We start from the raw sequence: 24641 nt of genomic DNA on the forward strand, positions 1-24641 counted from the left end.
ATTTCAAAATCTTCAGTGGAATGATTGTAGAATCAAGATTTTTTTAAAAAAAAAAAAAGCTTCAGAACTTGTTTGTTCACTTGGTACAGAGATGAGTGTTTCGGGAAATGTGGATGAAGCAATATTAGAGCAGGGGTAGAGAGCTGGCAGAGAAGTGTTTGATGTTAATCTTGCCGTAATGTAAGGATTCTATAATGAACATCTTAGAAACCATTGCTTTCTGAAATTTTCATTAGAAACATATGAGAGATATAGAAAGAATTGAAGTCATCTTGTCCATATCCTTGATATACCGCACACCATCATGTTACACAAAATACTGGCAAAGAGTCACAGGTTATATTTAAGCTTAAATTTCAAAACTACCCATGACTATTTTGGCAGGATGTGACTTGTTCTTGTTCTCTCTCTCTCTCTCTCTCTCTCTCTCTCTCTCTCTCTCTCTCTCTCTCTCTCTCTGGCTCTGTCTCTGTCTCTCTCTCTCTCTCTGTCTCTCTCTCTCTCTCTCTCTGTCTCTCTCTCTCTCTCTCTCTCTCTCTCTCGCTCTCTCTCTCGCTCTCTCTCTCGCTCTCTCACTCTCTCCCCTTAAGCAACCCAGAGTGGATGATTGTTTTTATTCAATTCCCTGCTGGATAATTAATTGGGATATGAGGGAGTCATTTGTTAAGAATTTTAGAATGTGGTACCATAAACAGTTGGTTTATTCATATGAATGAAGAGAATCTTTTTTTTAGGCCTCTAATATTTGAAAACCCTGAGGGAAAGGCCAAGCACCATGAGTCAGTCTTCTGAACCCTGCCTGCTACTGAGGGACCAATGAAATTGAGGAACAAGAGCAAATAAACTATTGAATCTTGTTTGCCCTCCCCTCCCCACCTCAGGGTGTGAGCTAAAACTACTAGCCTGAATGTGGTCCTACTTAGATGTTTCCATGTGATTGTTAATCTCTGTTGCTCGTAGCATTGTATCCTTTGCCTTTCTCCAGGTTTTTAAGTCCCTGCAAGTAACGGTGATTTCAACTCAAAAGGATGATGAATCAACTGAGGGGGATCCTTCAATCATCTCCATGCAAATTGCTGTGGAGAAGGTTCCAGGTTCCCAACTCCACGCCAGTGAGGACCTGCAGTCTCTATACCTGTACTTATACAACCCGGAACCGAGCCTGTAAGTACTCCATTTCCCTAAAGAGAGCAAAAATGCTTGTTGAATTTTTAACAGTCACATGTGTTATACATGTGCAGGTATGATGCCATTAACATTCTAGTATAGAATTATATGCCTAAGATCTGTGAGAATAACTGTTTCTCCAATGATTTGTTAAGGTAAATGTGGGAAGTTCTTTCTTGACCAATCCTCCCCTCCCCAACCCCACCCCCTGACACACTGTTTCTGCTCGCTCCACTTGCTTGCTCAGCTGGTGCTCTACCAGCCACAACTGCTGCCTGACTTTTTCTGCTTATTTTGGAGATGGAGTCTTGAGAATTTTTCTGCCTGGGGTTGAGTTTAAACCTTTGTCCTCTTGATTGCAGCTTCTTGACTAGCTAGAATTACTGACACCCAACTTGATCAGTTTTTAAGATTATGTCATTGCCAAACTGAGCAACAGATATCCAGTTTCAAATATTTTAGAATCTTCTGTGTTTATATACTTGAGGTTGTCAATTTTTTTTTACTAAGCTTGATTCAGAGTCTTCAGGCAAATTATTTCACTAACTCGTGTTTTTGGAAGTCTCATGTTAATATTTTCAAGCTGTTTAATAACTTTGTGTTCTGGATTATTCTGTTGTGAGGTCCAAATCCCAGAGTTAAATCTGGCTTGCAGGCATGTGCTCAGCTGTAAATGTAAAAGGTAGATGATATTTTTCAAGTATTTCAAGTTTCCCTTGGAAATAAATGTTTGGTGGCCATGTCGTGACAGTGCAGAAATCCTCTACTGTGACATTCACATAGAGGAGAGATTGCTATATGTTTGGGGACTTTCCTGAGAACTGTAGGCCTTTACTGGCAAGATACCAGTAACATCCTCCTCCACGAGTTACAAGAACTAAAAAGTGTCTTCAGAGAGTGCCCAACATACTCTAGGGAACAAAATCACCCTCTGGTTAAGATCTATTCAGATATTTGGAGGATAGCATGTGCATTTGTAGAAAGTTGCATTCGGGGTTATGGAAAGATGATTTCTCTTAAGGCACATCATTAAACAGGATGTTTTCATTCATGCCATCCATTATTTAAAAGAAACTGAGTAGAATTTTCTAACGTTGGTCTACATTTAGATCTAGGTTTCTCCATTTTTATCATGTTTACTCATTGGCCCTATGTGTAAATAATAAAAAGAATTGGTAAAGTGGAATGCTCTGAAGGGTGAGAAAAAAGGAAGGGGAACATGATCCTAATATTTAACCTCCTATGTGGAAATGGAACACTGTAATTTTAGGGTGTGGGTGGGTTGGGAAAGATAGAGGAGAAAAATGGAAGAGATAACATTGATCAAGATGCATTGTACTGATTTGTTAAATTTGTAACTGATTTGTTAAATTTAACAAATCAATTTTAACAAATCAAATTTTACTTGAAGATGCTGTTTAAAAAATTCCCAAATCCCAAAGGGGAAAAATAGATTATTGATGTTGATCCTTCTACGTCCAAGGTTTTGAAACTGCTCCATAAATATATTTTAGTTGGAAGTTTGTTTCCTTCCCTTCAACATTGACTATATTCTCATCAAAATAAACTGTCTGGAGTCATAATAAATTTCTGGTTGTTGGGTGTGGCTTCCTACCAGCATTGCTCACATCCTACCCAGACCAGCCATTCTGAACTCTGGCACTTTGTGGTCTAAGGCTAAAAACAGAAAAAATTAGTCATACTTATCTAGCTACAAAAATTTTCCTTTAAAAAAGAACAGAACACTGAAAGTCAAACAAGTAAAATTTTAAGTGTGTAGGACTGTTTGCTGCTTTCAGTGGGGTTAAAAAACTAACAGTAATGGCCTGCAGAGATGGGACTTAATATTTCACAGTGTATGACATATGTTTGTTTGTAAATCAGTAGGGAAAAAATAGGGCATAGTTACGATTTATTTAGTTCTTGGCATGCTATCCTGTCCCAACTTGTTTTCAGGCAGAAGATATTAGGTCTTTGTTGGCCCACTGAGAATATTTCCTCTTTTGATATCCTAACTCTGCCTTACCTAGTGAGCTAAGGACAATATTCATTGTTTCTGGCATCCAAGTAGCCTAAGAAAAAACCCAGTTGCAGGACGTTTTAAGCCCTAAGCTCAGACTCCCAGGGTTCATAGGTCAGGTCCATCTTTTCTCCCTATCCCACTAAATAAAGAGATGAGAAATAGTGAAGGGCAGAAAAAGGAATTTTAAGTGACATGAATACTTTGGCATATCTTCTCAATAGCCATTGTCTTTAGGTTTTAGACTGGAAGAAGAATTGAGAGCAAATAAGTGAGAGGTGTGCAGAACTTAACAGTTCCTCCCAGGTACTTAGCTGGCAGACAGCGCAATGGTCTGCCAGCTCATTGTCTGAGGAAGGATGTGGGGGAAATCCAAAACCTCTGGCAGGTGCACCAGTCTTTCCTGGCTTCCAAGATGGCTACAAAGTGGTTGCAGGAGAGCCTAAGTCAGAGGAAAGGACACAGACACACAATGGAGCCTGGGATGCCTCAGTTTTATCCTGCCTTTCATTCATTTGTGGGCCCAAGTTAGGAATCAGCAGTTTTTAAGCATCTGTTAAAGGCAGTGACAGTGTTGACTAAGTATGAGAGTGTTGAAGACTAGAGACTCCATGTTGGCAGTTACTTTTAGCGTAGGATTTGTAACTGAAGTAGGATGTCAGAGCAAAAAAAAATTAAAGTAAAATTTTAGGACAGCCTTGTGTTCCTTGCTTTTACTTTGTCCCCGTCATGTAATCACTGGCTATCATCTCAAATTGTTGTTTTCTGTTATCTCAAGAAGAAACTATTTAATAGGTTGTCCAGTTATTACCCTAGATGAAAATAAGACCAATTTCACTTAGAGTATAATCTAGTAACCTTTAGCCAAACTGGCACATTTTAAAAATTAGGCATAAGGTTTTAAACCAAGAGAAAATGAATTTGATCATTTAATCATTCTTCAGTTAATGAAATTCTAAGAAATATACTCTAGAATGGCAAAACATACATTTGTTCTTGCTGTAATGAGCCATATCGGTAATTCTTATTTTCTAATGAGAATATTTTTAAAAGTACAAATAAGCTGATAAAATTAATGTTGCTAATGTATTTTATTTAACCCAATATGTTTTAATGTTTACGATCTCCATATTTCCAGAAAACAAACCTTTTACTGTATCTAGTGTGTGAAGTAAGTCAGGCCTAGAGAGACAATGGACAAAGCTTTACCTTTGTGGAAAATTGAACTAGTTTTTAAATGTACAGGTAAGTACATATCTGGATATAAGCAAGGACACACAAAGTATGGTATTTGCAAGGGAGAATTCTAGCAGTGTAATTCCTTAGAAAAAATGAAATCACAGTCTTGAATATCAGGAAACTAACTGGCCCTAGAAAGTAAGGGTGAAGTTGAGGAGAGGAGGGTAGAAAATGGTGAGAAGAAAGGGGAGAATGCAGTCAAAGCATATCCTATGAGACTAAGCAAGCTGAGAGGATGGATTGTGTTGGGAGGGATGGGGGGAGAATGATTAAAGGAGTGACATTGATCAAGATGCATTGTACTTTAAAATAATTTGTTGAATGGTAACGTCTTTGTAAAATGACTTAAAGATAATTAAAATAACTTAAAATAAAAGAAACATTTTAGGGTTATTTGGAGTTGACCTGAACTGTATAACATGTACATTTAATTAGGATTTTATGATCACATGGGCCTAATAGTTACCATACTGGATATTTCCATCCTCACGAAGTTCTGTTTGACATCACTGATCTGTATTGTAACTGAACTGCTACAATATTGTTCTACTATTTTTTCATTTAATAGCAAATAACATAAATAAAGCCTGGCAAATAATAATATTAGTAAAACTTGTGTTTCCATCTTATCCCCAAGAACCTTGATAATCCCCAGATAATGAAGACCCAGAATACTTCTGGTCTATCTTATTAACCTTCAAATATCTGGAGAAATAACAGCTCTATTAAGAGCCTTTTGGAATTCCATAGTGGTCTCAGAGTTATCTTCAGCTACCTGAGACCAACAAATAGCCCTAGAACTGACTACAGGATATCTGGGTTTTTAGTATCCTGTGTTGATAATGGCCTGGATATACTGTAGATAATGGACACTGTGTCCAGGTGCCTCTTAAAGCACTAATGCTCCCATAAGGCAATTTATGATTTACCATCATCCTCAACAAAGCCATCTGAAGAGTCCCTTCACTGCACTAAGGACAAGGCTTGCAAAGATGATCTTCAAATCAATGAGGAAATAGCACAATCTAACGAGAAAGGCCAGTTCCTAACAAGGTGCACTATAGAAAAGAAATGAATGTATAAAGCCATGCTGTGTATTAGGGGTGGGGTCTTAAGGCCCTCCAAATAATTTGGTATATGGTAGGATTGACCCATATGCTTCTCATCTGCTTCTTGTGGGATGCCTGTATCAATATTTTTTGTAAAGTCCTTGAATGATAAAAACCCAAATGGCTCTTGGCACAAGCAAAGTTTGTCCACCTCCCCCATAGCCCGTGTCACATACATAATTTTGTATTTTCTAATAAGCATATTAAAATATAGAAAAGAAAATTAGCTGTATTATTTAGCCCAATATATTCAAAATATTATTATTGTAATCTAAAATTACTATGTGAATTATAAAATTATAAAAATATCTCAATTTAGACTAGCCACATGGGGTAAATGCCTATCATACTGAAAATTTCAGGAACAGGGTGATAAGAGAAAACATTTAAAATATCCTAAATTAATTACAAAAGGGCCCGAAGATGGAAGGGAGGAGAAATGGGGGAGAGAGGCTAATTGCTTCTCCTCATGGGCTGCCTCCTCATCTCGAAGCTTTCCTAGTTTTAAGTATTCCTGTTCCTTTAGTCTATGGCCGCATAGGTTCAATGTAAATAATTTGTGCTTTACTTCCTCCTTCTTTCATTTTAACATATTATGTCTTTTTCCAGATCCAGCAGACACTTTCCCAACTGTTATCAAGCCTTGTTTCAGGGGGAACTGCAGGAACTTTTCCCAGGATTGCCCCTTTGTATCAGGCTAATATCTGTAATGGCCCAATAAACTCTTATTTCATTTTAGAGATTCCCTATAGTCTGGTCTCATATGGTTTTGCTTAACAAGACAGCGGATGGTTAAGGAGTAAGAAAAGATGAAGGGATGCTTAATTTAGGATGAGATTGTTGAGGAAGGAACCTGATCTTGAGAGCCTGATTGACTTTTATTTTCAATACTGAGGATTGAATGTGGAGTGTCATGCTTGCTAAGTAGGCAATTTACCACTTGAAGCATGGCTCCAGCCCCGTTTTGCACTGAGTATTTTCACTGTAGGATCTTTAGGCTCAGGCTAAACTGAACTGAAGCCCTTCTGCTTGTGCTTCTCCTTGTTGCTTGGAAATGTTAAGTGCAGCCAATGGTTGAGATGTGTACTGCCAATGTTACATGGAAGCTATCCTCAAGCAGTGATTGCCTGGTCCCTGCATTCCAAGCGAGAATTGCAGGCTTCAACCACTGAACCTGGTGAGCCTAGGTAGGAACTTTTTAGGTGGGGGAGAAACAGATCTGGTCATTTGAACTAGAGAAGTTTTAGGCATAAACCAGCTTACTTGTTAGAGATGACAAGTGAGAGGTAAGGAAAGAGGGCCTGGTTTTGCTTCTACTTTCCTCTGTCAGTGAAATAAGCATTTAGTGCCTATCTGGGTCTGGTACCAAGTTCAGCCTTGGAGGGTACACAAAAAGTACAGAACACAGACGCCCATTTTCTTATAAGGATGACCAAGGACATCGTCTTGGGGACGTAATCACTGTTTCACTTCTTCCTTAGCCCACAGGAGACCCATATTCCTTGGCTTTGAAAGTGTGTGACTTCTCCAGTTAGCAACCATAGTTTGAATATCTTGGAGACACAGATGTGAGTTCTCTGTGCCAGGGATATTAAGGTTTTCTAGGAGTTTAACAAAATGATATAAGAAAAAAAGCACACAATTTGAATCAAATGTAGCTTTGCCACCTAATAATAGCAACTGGATTATCAGTACTCAAATCATAAGGATATATATACTTAAAACAGCACTACAGGGACACAGGAGGAGGAAGAGAAGAATGATGATAGTCATCAGAGTGATGGTGATGAGGGTATTTAGCTCTTGACCACAAGTATGCATTCTACTCTAATTAAAATATGATGGTATTATAGTGCATCATACCTATTTCCCATGCTATATTCCTGAAACAGGAAGTTCTTGTTCTTTTCCAATGTGAATTGTTACATTTCACAGATGCTTTCATAGTAAGGAGGGAAATCTATGACACTGAAGTCAAACTTCTCCAGAGATGAGAGTACTGTGTAGTATGTTTTTAAAGGAAAGAATCCTATGAGTTTATGCATACTTTTTAGCTCTAGACAAGGGAAAGTTGCTCAGCTTTCGTACTGCTGATTCTTTATGGGGAGAGACAGGTAATTTTTGGTAGTAGAGCCCATTCCTCCTTTCTGGTGATGGATGTTTTATGAGCATCTCTGGTGTCTGGCCACTAGAGGTCAGTAGCAGCTTTCCTCCATTTTGTCATGCGCCGATTTCCCCATCTTGTCAAATGTCCCTATGAGCTGCTTAACTCCTCTTAAGGACCAGGGGTCTATCCCATAGAGGCTGATTTCTATACTGCTGGAGAACTTTTTGTAAACAAACAAACAGAAACTAAAACAAATAAGCTAATAAACAACCAACCAAACAGGGTAGGTTTGGGGATATAAAAGTAAACCAGAATCAAGATTTCAGGTTTTTATTTAATATAAATAGAAAGATGGCCCCAATATATTTGACTGTGTCACAAGACATCTATGTTAACCAAGTCCTTAGGTTCATTCTTAGTGGCGGGGCAAGATGCACAGGCCGTTGCTGGTGATGTCTATCAATTTGTTTCTCTTACTGTTCCTGTCGCCCTTCATGCTACCCATCTGTAATACCTATAAATGATAAGACCAGTGACACTGGGCTTGCGTGACGTTAGTGTGCTGACTGGGACTGATTATGTGGACAAGATAACAGAACGATGACCCTCTCCAGAGCGTTCTCTGACACTTAACATTGGCTTTAGACACATGGTGAAAGTTCTAAGTGCTAATCACAAAGGCCTTTCTTTGGTTGTCATTGGCTTCTCCCTCACTGGCATTGACTTCTTCATGTGTGATGCTGAACAGTGAGCCGCCTTGCTCATCAGCCTGTGCTCCTCTCTCCTAGTGCCTCCTCTCTGGGAAAAGCTCGACCTTGTTCCAGCAGGTGATCGACAGTCACCAATCAACATCCGGTGGAGGGACAGTGTTTATGACCCTGGCTTAAAACCACTCACCATCTCCTATGACCCAGCTACCTGCCTTCACATCTGGAATAATGGGTACTCTTTCCTGGTGGAATTTGAAGATTCGACAGATCGATCAGGTAAAGGCAAGATCTAGTGTCCGTGTCTGTATATCAATACAGACCACGTGAAACTCCTTCCACAGTAGTATTGAGCTCTTTGGAAGCAATGACATGAAATGTATTGGTCTTACTTTTTCCTAGTATGAAAAAAGTCCCTTCTGGTTATTATGCACATATTCAGCCACTATCGTGGTTGACAATTTTATTATGAATTGCATATATCTCCATAGATTCTGTAGCTGATATACAAGATGTGAAATAGAAACTTTGTCAATATATTTTGCATGCATATATTACATATGCACTAATTTGCCTTGCTTGCTGGATTTACGCAATCTAGTATGTTAAATAGAACTATTATTAATCATATTTAACTTATCAGATTGCAATACGTGCGAAATGGCACAAAAGTATATTTGTTGTGTATATGAAGTTGTATTCTTTTTGGTTTCTCGTTTTGTTTTGCTTTCTTTCTGAGAATGAGACTTGACGGCGGTATCTGATACTTTCACTCGTGGGCTGGTGCTCTACTACTTGAGTCATGCCTCCAATCCCATAGGTTACCTCCTTTACAAGTTATTAAGACTAATCATGTTATTAGGAAAGTGGAAACTTATATTGTTTCAATTTTTTGCCAGTCCTGGGCTTGAGCTCAGGGCCTGAGCACTGTCCTTGGACTTTCTCAAGGCTAGAGCTCTACCACTTGAGCCTCAGCACCACTTCGGCTTTTTTGTATGTATGTGGTACCAAGGAATCGAACCCGGGTCTTCATGCATGCTAGGAAAGCACTTTAACCACTAGGCCAAACTCCCGGCCCCTGTTTCAATTTTCTTAAATAATATTACCTGATTTAAAACAGTTTGAAAGAGTTCTTTTTTCATTCAGATGTTATTTTGTGTTTTAATCTTTTATTTAGCTTACCTAGATATAAACTAATGTGAATGATTTCAAAATTTACCTGAATATTTTGTTGTCTATGGGAAACATAAAGTATTGTTGATTTTATTTGTATCTTTTCCCCCTAACTCTAATTTCTTTTAGTTATATTTTTCTATTTTGAAGAATAAGCCTTGTGCATGATGAGGGCTTTGTCACGAAGCTGTGTGTGTGTGTGTGTGTGTGTGTGTGTGTGTGTGTGTGTGTGTGTGTGTACTGGGGCTTGAACTCAGGGCGTGGCACTGTACCACAGCTTTTTTTTGCTCAAGGTTGGCACTCTACCACTTCAGCCACAATGCTCCGAACACTCTTTTTGGTGATTAATCAAAGATAAGAGACTCACAGACTTTGCTACCCAGGCTGGCTTCAAACTGGGATCCTCAAATCTCAGCCTTCTGAGTAGCTAAGTTTGCAAATTTGAGCTACCAGTACTTGGCTTCCCAACTGAATGTGTCAGCATCAAATAGTGATAATTACTCTAAAACCATTATTATGTGGCTAACAGTACTGATTCTCAATTAGGAAAAGTATCCCATATCTTCATCACTCTGACCTGGACTGGGGATTGATTCTTGGCAACAACTTGGTATATTTTAATGGTTGCAAATGGGGGGAAGGAGAGTGCAGTTAGCATCTTGTGGCTGAAAATCAGAGATAGTGCTCAAGGTCCTACATTGTAACGAACAATGATCCTACCTCACATATCAATACAGCTGAGGCTGACACCTGACTGCCAGGAAATTTGTTTTTCTCTCATGAACATTAGAAAATGAGTCTGCAAAAGCATTAATGAATAAAGTAAAAAGTAAAACTTAAAGCATAAGCATAAATGTTTACTCTGTCTGCAGGATTCTCAGTTGAACCTTTGTGGGGGTTTGTTTGAACTCAGGGCATGGGTACTGCCCCTAAGTTTCTTTTGCTTAAGGCTAGTTCCCTACTGCTTGAGCCACAGCTCCACTTCTGGCTGTTTTACTGATTAATTGAAAATGAGAATCTTATAGACTTTCCTGCCCCAGCGGGCTTCTAACTGTGATCTTCAGATCCCAGCCTAAGTAGCTAGGCCCCCTAGCTCCTTTTAATTTTTCTTTTGGTGGAACTGTAGATTTAAGAATTCTCTAGGGGCTGGGAGCAAGGCCTAGTGGTGGAATGCTTGCCTAGCATGCATAAAGCCCTGGGTTCAGTTCTTCAGAATCACATAGACAGAAAACCCGGAAGTGATGCTGTGAATCGAGTGACAAAGCCTTGACCATAAATTGTCCAAGGACAGTGCCCAGGCCCTGAATTCATGCCCTTAGGATTGGCAAAACATTCTCCACAGTTCAAGTGGTAGGGCACTTGGAGAGAACTTGCATAACACGTACAAGGCCATAAATTCAATCCTTGATATCAAAAGAAAAGGGAGACAGACAAAGAATTCTTCACCAATCATTTGCATGAGTAATCTCAGATGGAAAATGATTGACCCATGTTTTCATTGTAATATTTCTTTAGATATCTACAAAGCTATGTGACTAAATCAACCTTGATGCTGTCTCCCCTGAGTGACTCCATCTCTAGGTGAATCATTCACATTGCTTTGTTCCTTCACAAATATGCAAAAAATTGTGGAGAGATTATTTTCCACTTGTTTGTTCATACAGGACTAAAATTGATAGCCACATTTTATCGTGTTTTAGTAATTATTTTCTATAAGATACCATTCATCTTTGATAGGTACCTAATTTTCTCTGTCTCTTTTCTTTTTCCTTTCAGTGACTGCCTCTTTCTTCCTGCTTATTCTTTGCTGATATTTCTCTATACTGTTTCAAAAATAATCACTAGCACTCCAAGAGGGGAAAATATGCACAAACATTTTTTTTTTAAAGAAAGGAAGAAAAGCAAGACACGGTTCTAGAAAAGTAAGGATCTGATGTTAATGTCTATGAATTTGAAAATGCCAGAAATTAAAACAAAACAAAACAAAACACCTTAAGAAATGAGACTACAATACAAGCCTAGAATAAATTGGGGGTAAAAAGTCAGGGAAGATATGTGACAAAAACATATCAAATCATCATGGAGTTAAAACAGTGCTTAGAAAGATATTTATAGACTAAACTACCTGTAACACAAATGATTTTTTTCATTTTAATTAAATCTAGCTTTTCCACTTTAAAAAACTAGAAAGAAAACAGTAATTTAACTCCAAAGCAAGAAAAGAACAGAACAGCAGAAATCAGTGCAATCCCCAGTTGTTCCTTTGTGAAGATCAACGAAGCATTAAATTACGTGGACAAATAAAAATGTAAAAGAAGATTCAAATTACTAAAATCTCGAATGAAAGAAGAGACAACAGAACTTAAGAGATTTATAAGAGAAAGTATGCAAGCAACTCATACTGCTATGCTCTTCTGGCGTGGTTTTGTTATCTGGTTGCTCTGCATAGGGCAGTTACTAAATTTCATGAGTGCATTTGAGGAGTACAAACATTTCAGGGGGAAGGAAACTGAAATCTCCCTGGGCCGACATAGATGATTCCTATAAATTAATCATCTTCCCCGCAGTTCCTCTTATTGGCAAGATCAAAAAACATTGGGGCATAGAAGATGTGAAACCCGCTGCTCTCTTCCAGTTGTTTCCTGTCCCATTCTACTTCACTTCTTCACTTCACACTTCTATAAGCATCAGAAGACAGTGATCATCCATTCATAAACATTTATTCTCCTCAATTTTTCATTCTATATTTACTTAAAAACAATGAGTGGCCAGGCACCCGCGGCTCATGCCTCTAATTGCTAGTTACTCAGGAGGCTGCTGTTGAAGGAGTGCAGCTTGAGGCCAGCCCAGGCAGAGAAGTCTATGAAACTCTTATCTCCAGTTTACCACCAAAAAGCCAATACACAGGAGTGGAACTGTGTCTCAAGGGTGGAATGGTAGCTTTGAGAAAAGAAAAGGCACTAGGACAGTGCTCAGGCCCTGAATTAAAACCCCAGAGCCAGCAATACATACGTACGTACATACATACATACATACACACATACACAGATATAGATAAGAACAATGTTAATGTCTGGGTGCTGGTGGCTGGCTTGTGACTGTAATCCTCGCTACTCAAGAAGATTGGATCTGAGGATCTTGATTTGAGCAAGAGCGTGAAACCCTGAGTTCAAGCCCCAATACCAGCACAAAACAAACAAAAAAGCATCTATTTTTTTCTGAATATTTTTCTTATACTATTTTGATTTCATTAGTTCATAAAAAATACAAGTACTTATTATCAAAAAACATAAAGAAGCCAATGATTGTGGTAAATATTATAGATGGGTTACATCGTTTACTATATCTAAAAGATTGGTAATCCATTTTTTATTAACTGACAGGAATTATGTATGTTTATGGTATACAATGTGATAATAGATATATGTATACATCGTAGAATTATTACATCAAACTAACTGGCACATTCATCACCCCACATACCACTTTTAGTAGTGAGAATATGTAAAATCTACTCTTTTAGGAATTTTGGAATCTAAGTGCATTCTTAGTAACTGTGGGAACTATGCTGTGCAATAGACCAAAAAATGTAGTGCCCCTATTTCACTCAGACAGTGTGCCCTTTAGTAAAAATTCTCCTAGTCCATTCTGGTGAAAGAGAAGGAGACATTAATGCTTGTAAAAGCTGAAAAGCCAAGTGGTAGTGCATAAAAAAAGAGACCAGGTGCCAATAGCTCACGCCTGTAATCCTAGCTACTCAGGAGGCTGAGATCTGAGGACTGAGGTTCAAATCCAGCCCAGGGCACAAAAATCCATGAGACTCTCATCTCCAATTAATCACCAGAAAACCAGAAGTGGCGCTGTGGTTCAAAATGGTAGAGCATTAGCCTTGAACTGAAGAGCTCAGGGACTAGGCCCAGGCGCAGGATTCAAGCCCTACAAATGACAAAAAAAAAGGACAGAAAGAAAAGAGAGAGCTTGCCTATAATCTCAGTACTAGGGAGGCTGAGGTAAACAAGATTACAAGTTAAAGGTGATTCTGAACTGTTTAGTGAGATCCTGCTAAGAAAGAAAAATAGGAAGGAAAGAAGAGGGGGGGAAGGCGGGAGGAAGGGAAATATAGAGTTGAAAAGTAGCTTTCATCTTCATATTTTGGTTTTATCAGATTGAGTTGGATAAATATGCTTAGGGAAATCTGTGTTCTATTACACATAAAAGAAAACTGGAGCCAGGCATGGTAGCTGACAACTGTAATCCTAGCTACTCAGGAGGCTGACATCTGAGGATCAAGGTTCAAAGCCAGCCCAGGCACACTTGTATGTAGTTTCCTATATGATTAGATCTCAATGTCATATCCTCTCAACTGCACTGTATCTAGTTTATACATGCTGTGTGCAATATAGCATATACCATTTAAGACGATTCACACAGAAGGCTCACCTTTAGTCCACCTTAACTGAATTGTTGGATATGCCATTTCAGTGATTGAGGGAGGACCTCTGGAGCACAACTACCGGCTGAAGCAATTTCATTTTCACTGGGGAGCCATTGATGACTGGGGCTCTGAACACACCGTGGACAGCAAATGCTACCCAGCAGAGGTAGGTTGAGAAGGTTAGGAAGAAATGGAGATTTTTCTGAGATCTCTAATTCAGGGAAATTATCAGAAAGAAATAGTGGTCATCCGGCCAAGAAGAAATTTGTCTTCAACTCCTATCTAATTTCTACTGTGAGAGATTCTGTTTCTCTTGCCTATGTATGCCAGATAGCTTGCTTAGGGGACATATTTGTACTCCAAGACTAGTCATGTAAAAAGTGTATGTCATAGCTGAACTAAACCTTACGATCTTCAAATTGAACTATTCCAGAATGCTGAGCTAGACTCACATCAATGCCTAAACTACGCCAGACAACAGTTCAGAGCCACAAATTTTGATTAAGAGAAAAATGATGGGAGCCTAATAGAGAGAGAGAGATAAATATATTTATCGAATATTTGTCAAATAAAAGCACCCATACTTGGAGGTGGGACCCTCTTCTGGAAGGAAGACAAAGTTAACTATGACCTTGAATGTGTCAGTTGGGAAGTTGGGTAATAATGCTATCTGTCAACTATGAATGATGGAGGAGAAATGATTTCTAAGGGAACTCTAGGAACAGCATCAGGAAACAGAATTTCTTCTTATATTTCCCTTAATTTAGTTTTTATGTTAAAAATGTAAAAAAAAACATTTCAAGAGGTCATCTTGCCCAATTTCCACAGTGAGAATCTATTTCTCTTGATATGAACATCTTCTCTCCCCTAGGAGGCAAATGGATTTGGGATATTGGTATTTCATGCAAATAAGGCTAGGAATGAATAAATGTTGATCCCTCACTGAAGTGCTACTTTGCTATAGGAATTTCATATTTCTTTCCAATACATCACTCTCTCCCAAAGTAATATTGATTGTTGCTCTTGCCAAAATTTCTTCTCATTTTTTATTTCGATCTCATTTCACACAAGATTGTTACATACCTTTTTCAATGGCTGTATTTTGGATAAGGAAACACAATTAAATACTGTGTTGTTAGATGAAGCTGTCAGTTTATTTGAGAGCAATCCTATGTGGGCATGTGTTAAAACAATATTAATAATGTTTCAGCTGCACTTGGTACATTGGAATGCAGTGAAATTTGAAAGTTTTGAGGATGCAGCCCAGGAAGAAAATGGATTGGCTGTGATAGGAGTCTTTTTAAAGGTAAAAACAACCTTATCAGTTTTAAATTATGTATTATATTCTAGAATGAAAAGATAGAACATTACGTGGGAAAATGGTGTGTTTTACTAATAAACTGACATATTGAATTGAAACATCTTTGTACAACTACTTAAAGATAATAATAAATATTAGAATATTATAATATATGTTATTTACTTTAAGACTGTTGGGACCAATTTAAGGGAAGGAGACAAAAAAAGGCTATGGGTGGGTGGGGGGAGTATATAGTCAAAGTATCTTATATGCATGTGTGAAAATGTCACAGTGAGATCTATTTCATATGATATGTGATATTAAGAAGAATATTTAAATTAGTACAGTGGTAAAATACAAGATTATTTTGAATGTATTTCAATATAGTAGTCTAGGCCACCTGTAGTAATTGAGAGCCTATCACAAAAGAAACAAAATTGTGGTTAGTTGATGTGCAAAACAGATTTTGTCTTAAGTAATACAGATTTCAAGTTTAATTTCATTTATGGGAAATAGTACAATGTAAAAATTGATACCATATCTTTCTGAGAAGACACAATACTCATTTGTTCTTTGTGTAATTTAATTCAGTGATGTGTATAATATAGTCTCAATTATCAGCTCAAGTCTAGTTTCAGTCATGTGGTTTGTTTATATATAATCACTAGGTGGTTAACTTTAATTCATTTGCTGTTACATTCTCTACAGTGAGATGTCCAATGTTTTGAATATTTTCTCTTTGTTCTTTAGCTAGGCAAACATCATAAAGAGCTACAGAAATTAGTGGATACTTTGCCATCAATTAAGCATAAGGTAATTTCCCTCCTTGAATCACTTGAAAATGTTTTAATTGCATCCTCAGAGTAGAGACATTAACGAAACGCTTCGAATCAAGAAGTGTAATTAAGGTGAACCATGTGGTCACTTGCCTTGTATGATGCTGCGTTAAGAGCCTCTGGCCTTGGTCCACGATGCAGGGCACAGACACAATGCATTGTTAGACACTAAGCACTGGTTTTGCTGCTGTGCTATTAGATGTCAGAGACTCAGGAACCCACTACTGTCCTGTCCTTTGTTTCTAACACAGGCTCCTTTCTAAGTCTTTGTAAAACCACCCAAAGCAGTCTTCCTTTCTCTACCTATTTCAGTCAGGTAGGAAATGAGAAAAGTTTCACATATACTTAAACCTGTTTGGCTTTAAAGATGAGTTATCTAAAGATGAGTCCCCCAAGATGAGTTCTTCAATCTTCAGAACCCCAAAGGGGCTAAAACTCTGTGATCATGCCTCTCTCTTTCTCTCCCCTTTCCTCCTTCACTTCTCTTGACCCCCCTCTCTTAGTCTAAGATTCTTTCTTATTTGTACTACATTTTATTGATGATGGTGATGATTGATGATTGATGATGATGATGATGATGATGATGATGATGATGATGATGATGATGATTTTGAATCTGGGGCGGGTGGAAATCCAGAGACTTAGGCACTACCACTACGATACATTCCTAGGTCTGAACTTACTTTATAAGGATAATTATGGATTAGTCTGTTTCGCAAAGGAGAAGCATCCTTGTTTATACAATAGCGATGACCTAATATCTTCCAGTATTCCACATAGGGAACTACCTGCTGTTATAAACTAATTAAAACCGAGTGACAAAAAAAATTCTGGCTACTTTTCTCAGTGAGAACCATCAGAACATACTTGTGGCCATGTCATTTGATTCCTGGGTGCCTTCTCCAGTAAATAACAACTTGGTGGTCCTTTCTGTTGGCCAGGATACCCTTGCACAATTTGGGTCATTTGACCCTTCCTGCTTGATGCCCACCTGCACAGATTACTGGACCTACTCAGGTTCTCTGACAACCCCACCTCTGTCAGAGTCTGTAACATGGATCATCAAGAAGCAGCCAGTAGAGGTGGATCACAATCAGGTATGGTGTTCGCACATTTTATGCCCATAAAGATCCTAATCTGTCTATTTAAAAAAGGCTGTAACCAAACTTTGATATCAGCTTTAACATCTTAATTTAGATGTGAATTAGGAAATGCTTCCAATTAAGTAGATTATTTGCTCGTGCTAGAGATCAAACACAGAGTCTAACACATACTAGGCAAGCATTTCTAGCACCAAGTTAACTAGAAAGCATGGAAGAACATAAGCTATTTGTTCTATATTTGAGACTTACATGTGCTTATGTACTATGTATTTTATGTATAAGTATGAATTTCTATAAAATTCAAGACCCATTTAAAGGGAAAAATAAACACTAAAAATTGATGTGTTCAAATCTTTAAAATTTGGCAGTAGAGTTTCATTATAAAGAGAATCCAACAATGATTATCCCAAAATTTTAATGTGAGTTCATTGTTTTAAACCTGGGGTTTGTTTTTTCTTTTAAAAAAGAAGCTGTGGGGGCCAAGAGTTTGGCCTAGTGGTAGAGTGCTTGCCTAGCATGCACAAAGACCTGGGTTTGATTCCTTGGTACCACATGCATAGAAAAATGCCGGAAATGGTGCTGTGGCTCAAGTGGTAGAGCTCTAGCCTTGAGAAAGTCCAAGGACAGTGCTCAGGTCCTGAGTGTAAGCCCAGGACTGGCAAAAAAAAAGAAGCTGTGGCAATTACTATGTCTATCTAAAAATATCCTGTTTAATTCATAATGTAATTCATAATATAACATAACATATAATATAATATAACATAATTATACAGTAGTATTTGCTCGTACTTGCTTTATGAGATTTTTATTGATTTTCATGTTCACAAGAGTAAAATCTCGGAGACTCTTTATATGAAACCAGGATAATTCTACTCCCCAACTATTGATTTCTCTGAAGAATATAGGGAAAGAATATAAAGTAAAAATATTAGAAATAGAGTCCAGCAGCACATTTAAAATATATATTTTATTCCAGTATCATAATATATCCTGGTAATACAAAATGAATGATTATTATATTAATAGGATTCACTGCATCAGTAAATCTGTCATTATCACTGATTTTAAAATACATTTTCAAAAGTCTCTATTCAGTTTTTAGTATAATAGTTTTTAATAAAATTGAGATGAATACAGACTTCCTTAATAAAACAAAAGAGATTTATTTCAGGTCAAAATTAAATACAGGGCCAGGAATTTGGCCTAGTGGTAGAGTGCTTGCCTAGCATGCATGAAGACTAGGGTTGATTCCTTGGTAGCACATACATAGATAAAGCCAGAAGAGGTGCTGTGGTTCAAGTGGTAGAGCTCTATCCTTGAGAAACCCTAAGAGCAGTGCTCAGGCCCTGGGACTGGGGAAAAAGTATATACAAATGGGCTGGGAATATAGGTTAGTGGTACAGTGCTTGCCTAGCATGCATGAAGACCTGGGTTTGGTTCTTTAGTACCACATAAACAGAAAAAGCTGGAAGTAGTGTTGTGGCTCAAATGGTACAGCACTAGCCTTGAACAAAAGAAGCTCAGAGACAGTGCCCAGATTCTGAGTTCAAGCCCCAGGACAGGAAAAACAAAAACAACAACAAAAAAACACACAGATGCAAGTCAGGTACTGGTGACTCATGCCTGTAAGCCTAGCTACTCTTAAGGTTAAGATCTGAGGATCAGGCTCAAAAACGTCCAGGGAAGGAAAGTCCATAAGATTCTTATCTCCAGTTAGCCACAAAAAAACCCTAGAAGTAGGGGACATGGCTGAAGTGGTAGAATGCCAGCTTTGATCAAATAAGATAAGGGCCATTACCTAGGCCCTGACAAGCCCTAGGACCAACACACAACAACAACAACAACAACAAGTGACGAAATGATTTTTTTATTCTATTTCTAGCTAGAGCAATTTCGGACCCTTCTTATCACTTCTAAAGGAGAGAAAGAGAAACGAATGGTGGACAACTTCCGCCCCCTCCAGCCACTGATGAATCGCACTGTTCGCTCATCTTTCCACCATGATTATGTGCTGAATGTACAAGCAAAACCCAAGCCAACTGCCAGTCAAGTGCCCTCCTAGAATGTTGATAACAGGCAGTATCTTGTTTTATTCATGTTAGCTTTTAAAAATGTTGATCTATGTAAATACCTCTATTTAATGATATTCATAGATTACTTATTACTTTTTTGTCATTTCAAAGTTAGTCTTATAAGTCAGGGAGGAGAAGACAGAGCAGTACAAAATAACTGATTGGTTAACATCAAGTTATTTAGATTATCCTTTTTCTATGAAAAGATTACTGATTAGTTAACATCAAGCTACTTACGCTATCCTTTCTTTGTGAAAGGATCAAGGCTGAGGGAATGTTGTTACTATGCCAACTGAAACTATCTCTTTGGGAAATTTGACCATTCTCTGTGTAATCCTGATTTCCTGGAAGGTAAAATAGGTTAATTATCTGTTTGATGAAGTGGAACTTTACTGTGAGTGACTCCATTTTGAATTTAGTTTGGCCTGTTGGGGCCTAATATAAGAGTTTAGTACAAAATAACTGGTTGTAGTTTTTCTCTTTTGGCCAGACTTTCACCACCAATATGCATTAGTGCTACTGTCAAATACCACCATTTTGGGCTGCCAGTCTTAATGGGTCATTGAATTGTGGGATGTTTCACTCATCTTTGAGATAAACTGTTCAGTAAATACTTTTATATGATTGATAATAATGCTTAACGACTACAATACCAACACAAGCCACATATTTCTTTTCCAGAAACCAGCTGGTAGTAGTAATGTGTTTTTATATCTGAAATATTTTAGCTGTCTTTTTCTGTTTATCGATGAATGGTTCTAAAGAGTTTTTTTGGTTGTTTTTTGTCAGTGATGAGGTTTGAACTCTGGGCCTAGGTGTGGTCTCTTGAGTTTTTCAGCTCAAGGCTAGCACTCTACCACTTGAGCCACAGCACTACGTCTGGTTTTCCAGTGGTTAATTGGAGATAAGGGTTTCATGAACTTCTATACTAGGGCTGGCTTTGAACTGGATCCTCAGATCTCAGGCTCCTGAGTAGCTAGAATTACAGTCATGAGCCACCAGGCCCTGATCTAAAGAGATTTTTTATTTGGGGGGGTCATGAGGCTTGAACTTGGACCTGAGCACTGTCCCTGAGCTTTTCACCTCAAGGCTACTGCCCTACCCTTGAGCCACAGACCCACTTCCCCCTTTTCAAGTGATTAATTGGAGATAAGTGTTTCTCAGCTTTGTATCTTTGTATTGCCCAGGATGGCTTTGAACCTTGATCCTCAGATCTCAGCCTCCTGAGTAGCTAGGATTACAGGCATGAGCCACTGAGCCCGGCTTATAGAGATTTTTTTGAAGCAAGTATTTATAATAAAAATATTTAACTGGTAATGGCACACTGGCCAAGGAACTTAGGCTTTTAAGAAAACAGCTATGAGGCTAAGACCTCCTGGTTGAACATTGGCCATATTTTAAGTATATTTTATGTCAAAACATGAATGTGCATTGTTTCATTACAGCTTGCCAGTCAGGATATTTCCCCCAGTTTTTAGCTGCCACTACTAGCATCTGGAATGTCTGCCCATTAGCAATTTATTATATAGAAATATATTTTGAAATAACTAAGGGGCAGCAAAAGAGATGAGAGATAACATAGTACATTAAGGACAACAATCACACATAATATGGCTTTTGTTTCTATGTCCTGGAGGTCCTTTCATTTAGTGTCATACTATATGGCCTTATGTATCTAGGTTTTGTTCTTTTGTAAATCTCTGCTAGGAGAGCCCAAAGTTATCTGATATATTGTATATATGCGTATTTTGTTATTTGAAATCGGATAGGGAAGGGGGAAAACAAGATGAGGGGCGGGGGTGGGAGGAGGGAAATGGGGACCAAAACATGAGAAAGGGTGTCAATGTTTGTGAAGTAATGCACCTTCTATTTGGTGAATATAATGTAACCCTTCTATTAATTACAATAAAAATATATGGAAGTGACAGAGGCAGTGAGATTGACTGGAATGATAACATAGTAAACATGTGGTGAAATGTAACAATGAAATACCCCTCTGTATTAATGTTAGCTAATTTAAAAGAAAGAAAGAAATTTTGTAGCCATAAGAAAATATGAACTATGGGCTGGGAGTTTGGCCTAGTGGTTAAAGTGCTTGCCTAGCATGCACAAAGACCCGGGTTCGATTCCTTGGTACCACATACATACAAAAAAAAAGCCGGAAGTGGTGCTGAGGCTCAAGTGGTAGAGCTCTAGCCTTGAGAAAGTCCAAGGACAGTGCTCAGGCCCTGAGCCAAAGCCCAGGACTGGCAAAAAAAAAAGAAAATATGAACTTTCCCTATCTTTAGAAGTCATTTTACGTTTTTTGAAAATCAGACATTTCACTTACAGGCTTGGAAATCATATAGAAAGCATATGCAGGATGTTTTAATAAAAAAATGTTTAAAGTACCAGAATGTACTCTGTTTTGTTTTGCTTTTTACTGGTCTTGGGACTTGAACTCAGGGCCTGGGAACCGACCCCAAGCTTCATTTGCTGAAGGCAAGCATGGTACCATTGGAGCCACAGTGCTACTTCTGTCCTTTTTGAGTAGTTTATTGAAGATAAGAGTGTCACTGACTTTACTGCCTGGGCTGCCTTCAAACCATGATCCTCAGATTTCAGCCTCCTAAGTAGCTAGGATTATAGGTGTGAGCCACCATCACCTGGCTTGAATTTAGAATTCTTTCATGGCACATTTACAGAAACATGTTTCTACCAGTCCTGGGGCTTGAACTCCGGGCCTGGGCACTGTCCTTGGATACTTTTTGTTCAAGGCTAGCACTCTGCCACTTGAACCACAGTACCACTTTTGGCTTTTTCTTTGTATGTGGTTCTGGGGAATCGAACCCAAGGCTTCATGCATGCTAGGTGAGCACTCTAAGTAGGCCACACTCCCAGTCCTCTAGTCTATTCTTTATAATATGATTTTGCATTATTTCTGTACTGTTGCAGAGGAACTTATGTTATTTTCTCATTAATCACTGGTTCTTCATCAAGCAGGCAATCCACCTACGTCTCTAGTTTACACAGTAGTTTAGAAGTCTGTTGTTATAGTGAGAGGGAGAAAGACTTGTAGTATAAAGAGGAGATAATGCAATATATTCGGTGGAAATCCATGACATAATTGTTCTTATTTGTAAATATCTTAGAATGTTTTTAGATTCAGTGTGTTCAGACTCAATGTTGAGTCAAAACCAGAAGTATTTTATTAGTTATCTAGTCTGTAAAAAATGTATTGGATGGGGGCCGGGAGTTTGGCCTAGTGGTAGAGTGCTTGCCTAGCATGCACTAAGACCCGGGTTCGATTCCTTGGTACCACATATGTAGCAAAAAGCCAGAAGTGGTGCTGTGGCTCAAGTGGTAGAGCCCTAGCCTTGAGAAAATCCAGGGACAGTGCTCAGGCCCTGAGCCCAAGCCCAGGACTGGCCAAAAAAAAAGTATTGGATGGATATACATAATCCTATTGATAACACAGAATACCCATTGTCATAGCCAGTATAAGAAGAAAAAAGTGACAAGTGTTTCAAAGAACCCTTGTATATGGTTGACAGGAATGTAACATGGTACAGCCACTAAAAATGGAATTACCATGTGATCCAGCAATCCCACCTCTGGATAGAAATCCCCAAGAATTTAAAGCAGAATCTGAAGGAGATATTTGGATACCCATGTTCATAACAGCATCATTATAATCAAAAGGTAGAGGCAACCTGTCTGTTCATTGATAAATGGGTGGATATAGGAAGAAAAGTATAAAGAAAATAAAGGAAGAGAAATATTGCCTTAATGAAAATATTATTACATTCACAATGTAGATGGAGCTTAATGACATCATACTATGTGAAATAAGCCAGTTACATAAGGACACATACTGTATGATTCCATTCATATGAAGTATCTAAAGTCACCAACTTATAGAAACAAAGCAGAAAGGTGGCTGGGCAAGGGGAATGAAGAGGAAATTCATATTTAGTGCTTATTATTTAGTGATGATTATTATTAATCAGGATTGCCAACTTGATTAGCCTAAGAAATGCCTAGGAGATTAGTAAAAACAAAACAAAACAAAACACTTCTAAATGTGTTTGTGATGCGGTTTCCAGAGACAATTATATAACAAGAACTGGCCCTAACAAATAATTGAATAAATTGATGGATTTAAAGTCTAAGTAAATTACTACTAGGTGGTAGAACTGTGGAAGGTAAGGTCTGGCTGGTAGAAGGTCACTGAAGTAGTATCCTTAGAGGCTAAATCTGGCTCCTGGTCTCTTCCTTTTACCCCTCTGCTCTTCTTTCTGGCTGCCCTGTGGTGAACAATTTTCTTCTGCCATTCCATTTGCCATGACTTACATTCTCACCCCAAGCCCAGAAACAGAAACAGCTGGAAATAGACTGAAATCTCTGAAACAATGAGACAAAATGAATGTTTCTCTGCTTTAAACTGTCTCGGGTTTTGTCACAGTGATGAAAAGTCTAATACAAGTAGGTCACTTCAGAGTTGTAAGATGAAAAAGTTCAAGAGATCTGTTGACTACAAACACACCACCAATAAACTGTATATATAAAAAGATTGCTAGGGTAATTCTTTTTTTGTTTTTCTTGCTGTTATAAAGGTGGTGTACAGAGGAGTTACAGTTACATATAACACGTAATGGGTATATTTCTTTTTAGACAAGTCACCCCTACTCTTACCCTCCCAGAAGAAGGCAATTAAAAGAAATATCATTAGGATAGTATTTTCCCCAGTACTCAAGAGACTAAGGCAAGAAGATTATGAGTTCAAGGCCAGCTTGTGCTACACAAGGAGTTTAAGTCTAACCTGCGCTTCATAATGCTATGTCTTAGAAAAAAAGATGAACTGAATATGGTGGCTTATTCTTATAATCCTACGTGCTCAGGAGGCAAGAGAATGGGAAGATGGAAGTCACCCTAAGCAAGTTATTAGAAAATGAAAATAGGGACCTTGTGGCATGTACTTGTCATTCAGCTAAGAAATAGGCATAAATAAAAGAATTGAAGTCTGAGCTAGAGTGAGCAAAGAGTGAGATCTTATACCAAAACTAACAAAATCAAGAAGGGTATGGCTCAATTGGTAGAGTGCCTGCTTAGGAAGTACAAAGATCTGAGTTCAAACTTCAGTAACACCAAAAAAGAAGACTGTAAAATGTGTGTGTGTGTGTGTGTGTGTGTGTGTGTGTGTGTGTGTGTGTGTGTGTTTACACAAGGGTCCATGTTTGTTCTAGACTCGGGGTCTTGGGGCTTCCCCTGAGCATTTTGCTCAAGGCTAACTGTCTGCCACTTCAACTACAGTGCCACTTCCAGTTTTCTGGTGGTTAACTGGAGATGAGAGTCTCACAGACTTTCTTGTTCAGGCTGCCTTTGAGCTGTGAT

At 38.3% G+C, this 24641-nt stretch overlaps 1 protein-coding gene across 1 annotated transcript; it reads left to right on the forward strand.

Annotated features, from left to right (window-relative positions):
* Window positions 1-942: 942 nt before the first annotated feature.
* Window positions 943-21027, forward strand: Ca5b (carbonic anhydrase 5B). Its single transcript, XM_090326089.1, has 7 exons — window positions 943-1164; window positions 8431-8628; window positions 14005-14123; window positions 15168-15263; window positions 16008-16070; window positions 17035-17190; window positions 19079-21027. Exons 1-7 carry the CDS (start codon window positions 1029-1031, stop codon window positions 19256-19258), a joined length of 948 nt encoding a protein of 315 aa, XP_090182215.1. The 5' UTR covers window positions 943-1028; the 3' UTR covers window positions 19259-21027.
* The last annotated feature ends 3614 nt before the right edge of the window (window positions 21028-24641 follow it).

The sequence above is a fragment of the Megascapheus bottae genome, chromosome X (assembly GCF_031878675.1).
Source record: "Megascapheus bottae isolate mThoBot1 chromosome X, mThoBot2.hap1, whole genome shotgun sequence".
NCBI classification, from domain to species: domain Eukaryota; kingdom Metazoa; phylum Chordata; class Mammalia; order Rodentia; family Geomyidae; genus Megascapheus; species Megascapheus bottae.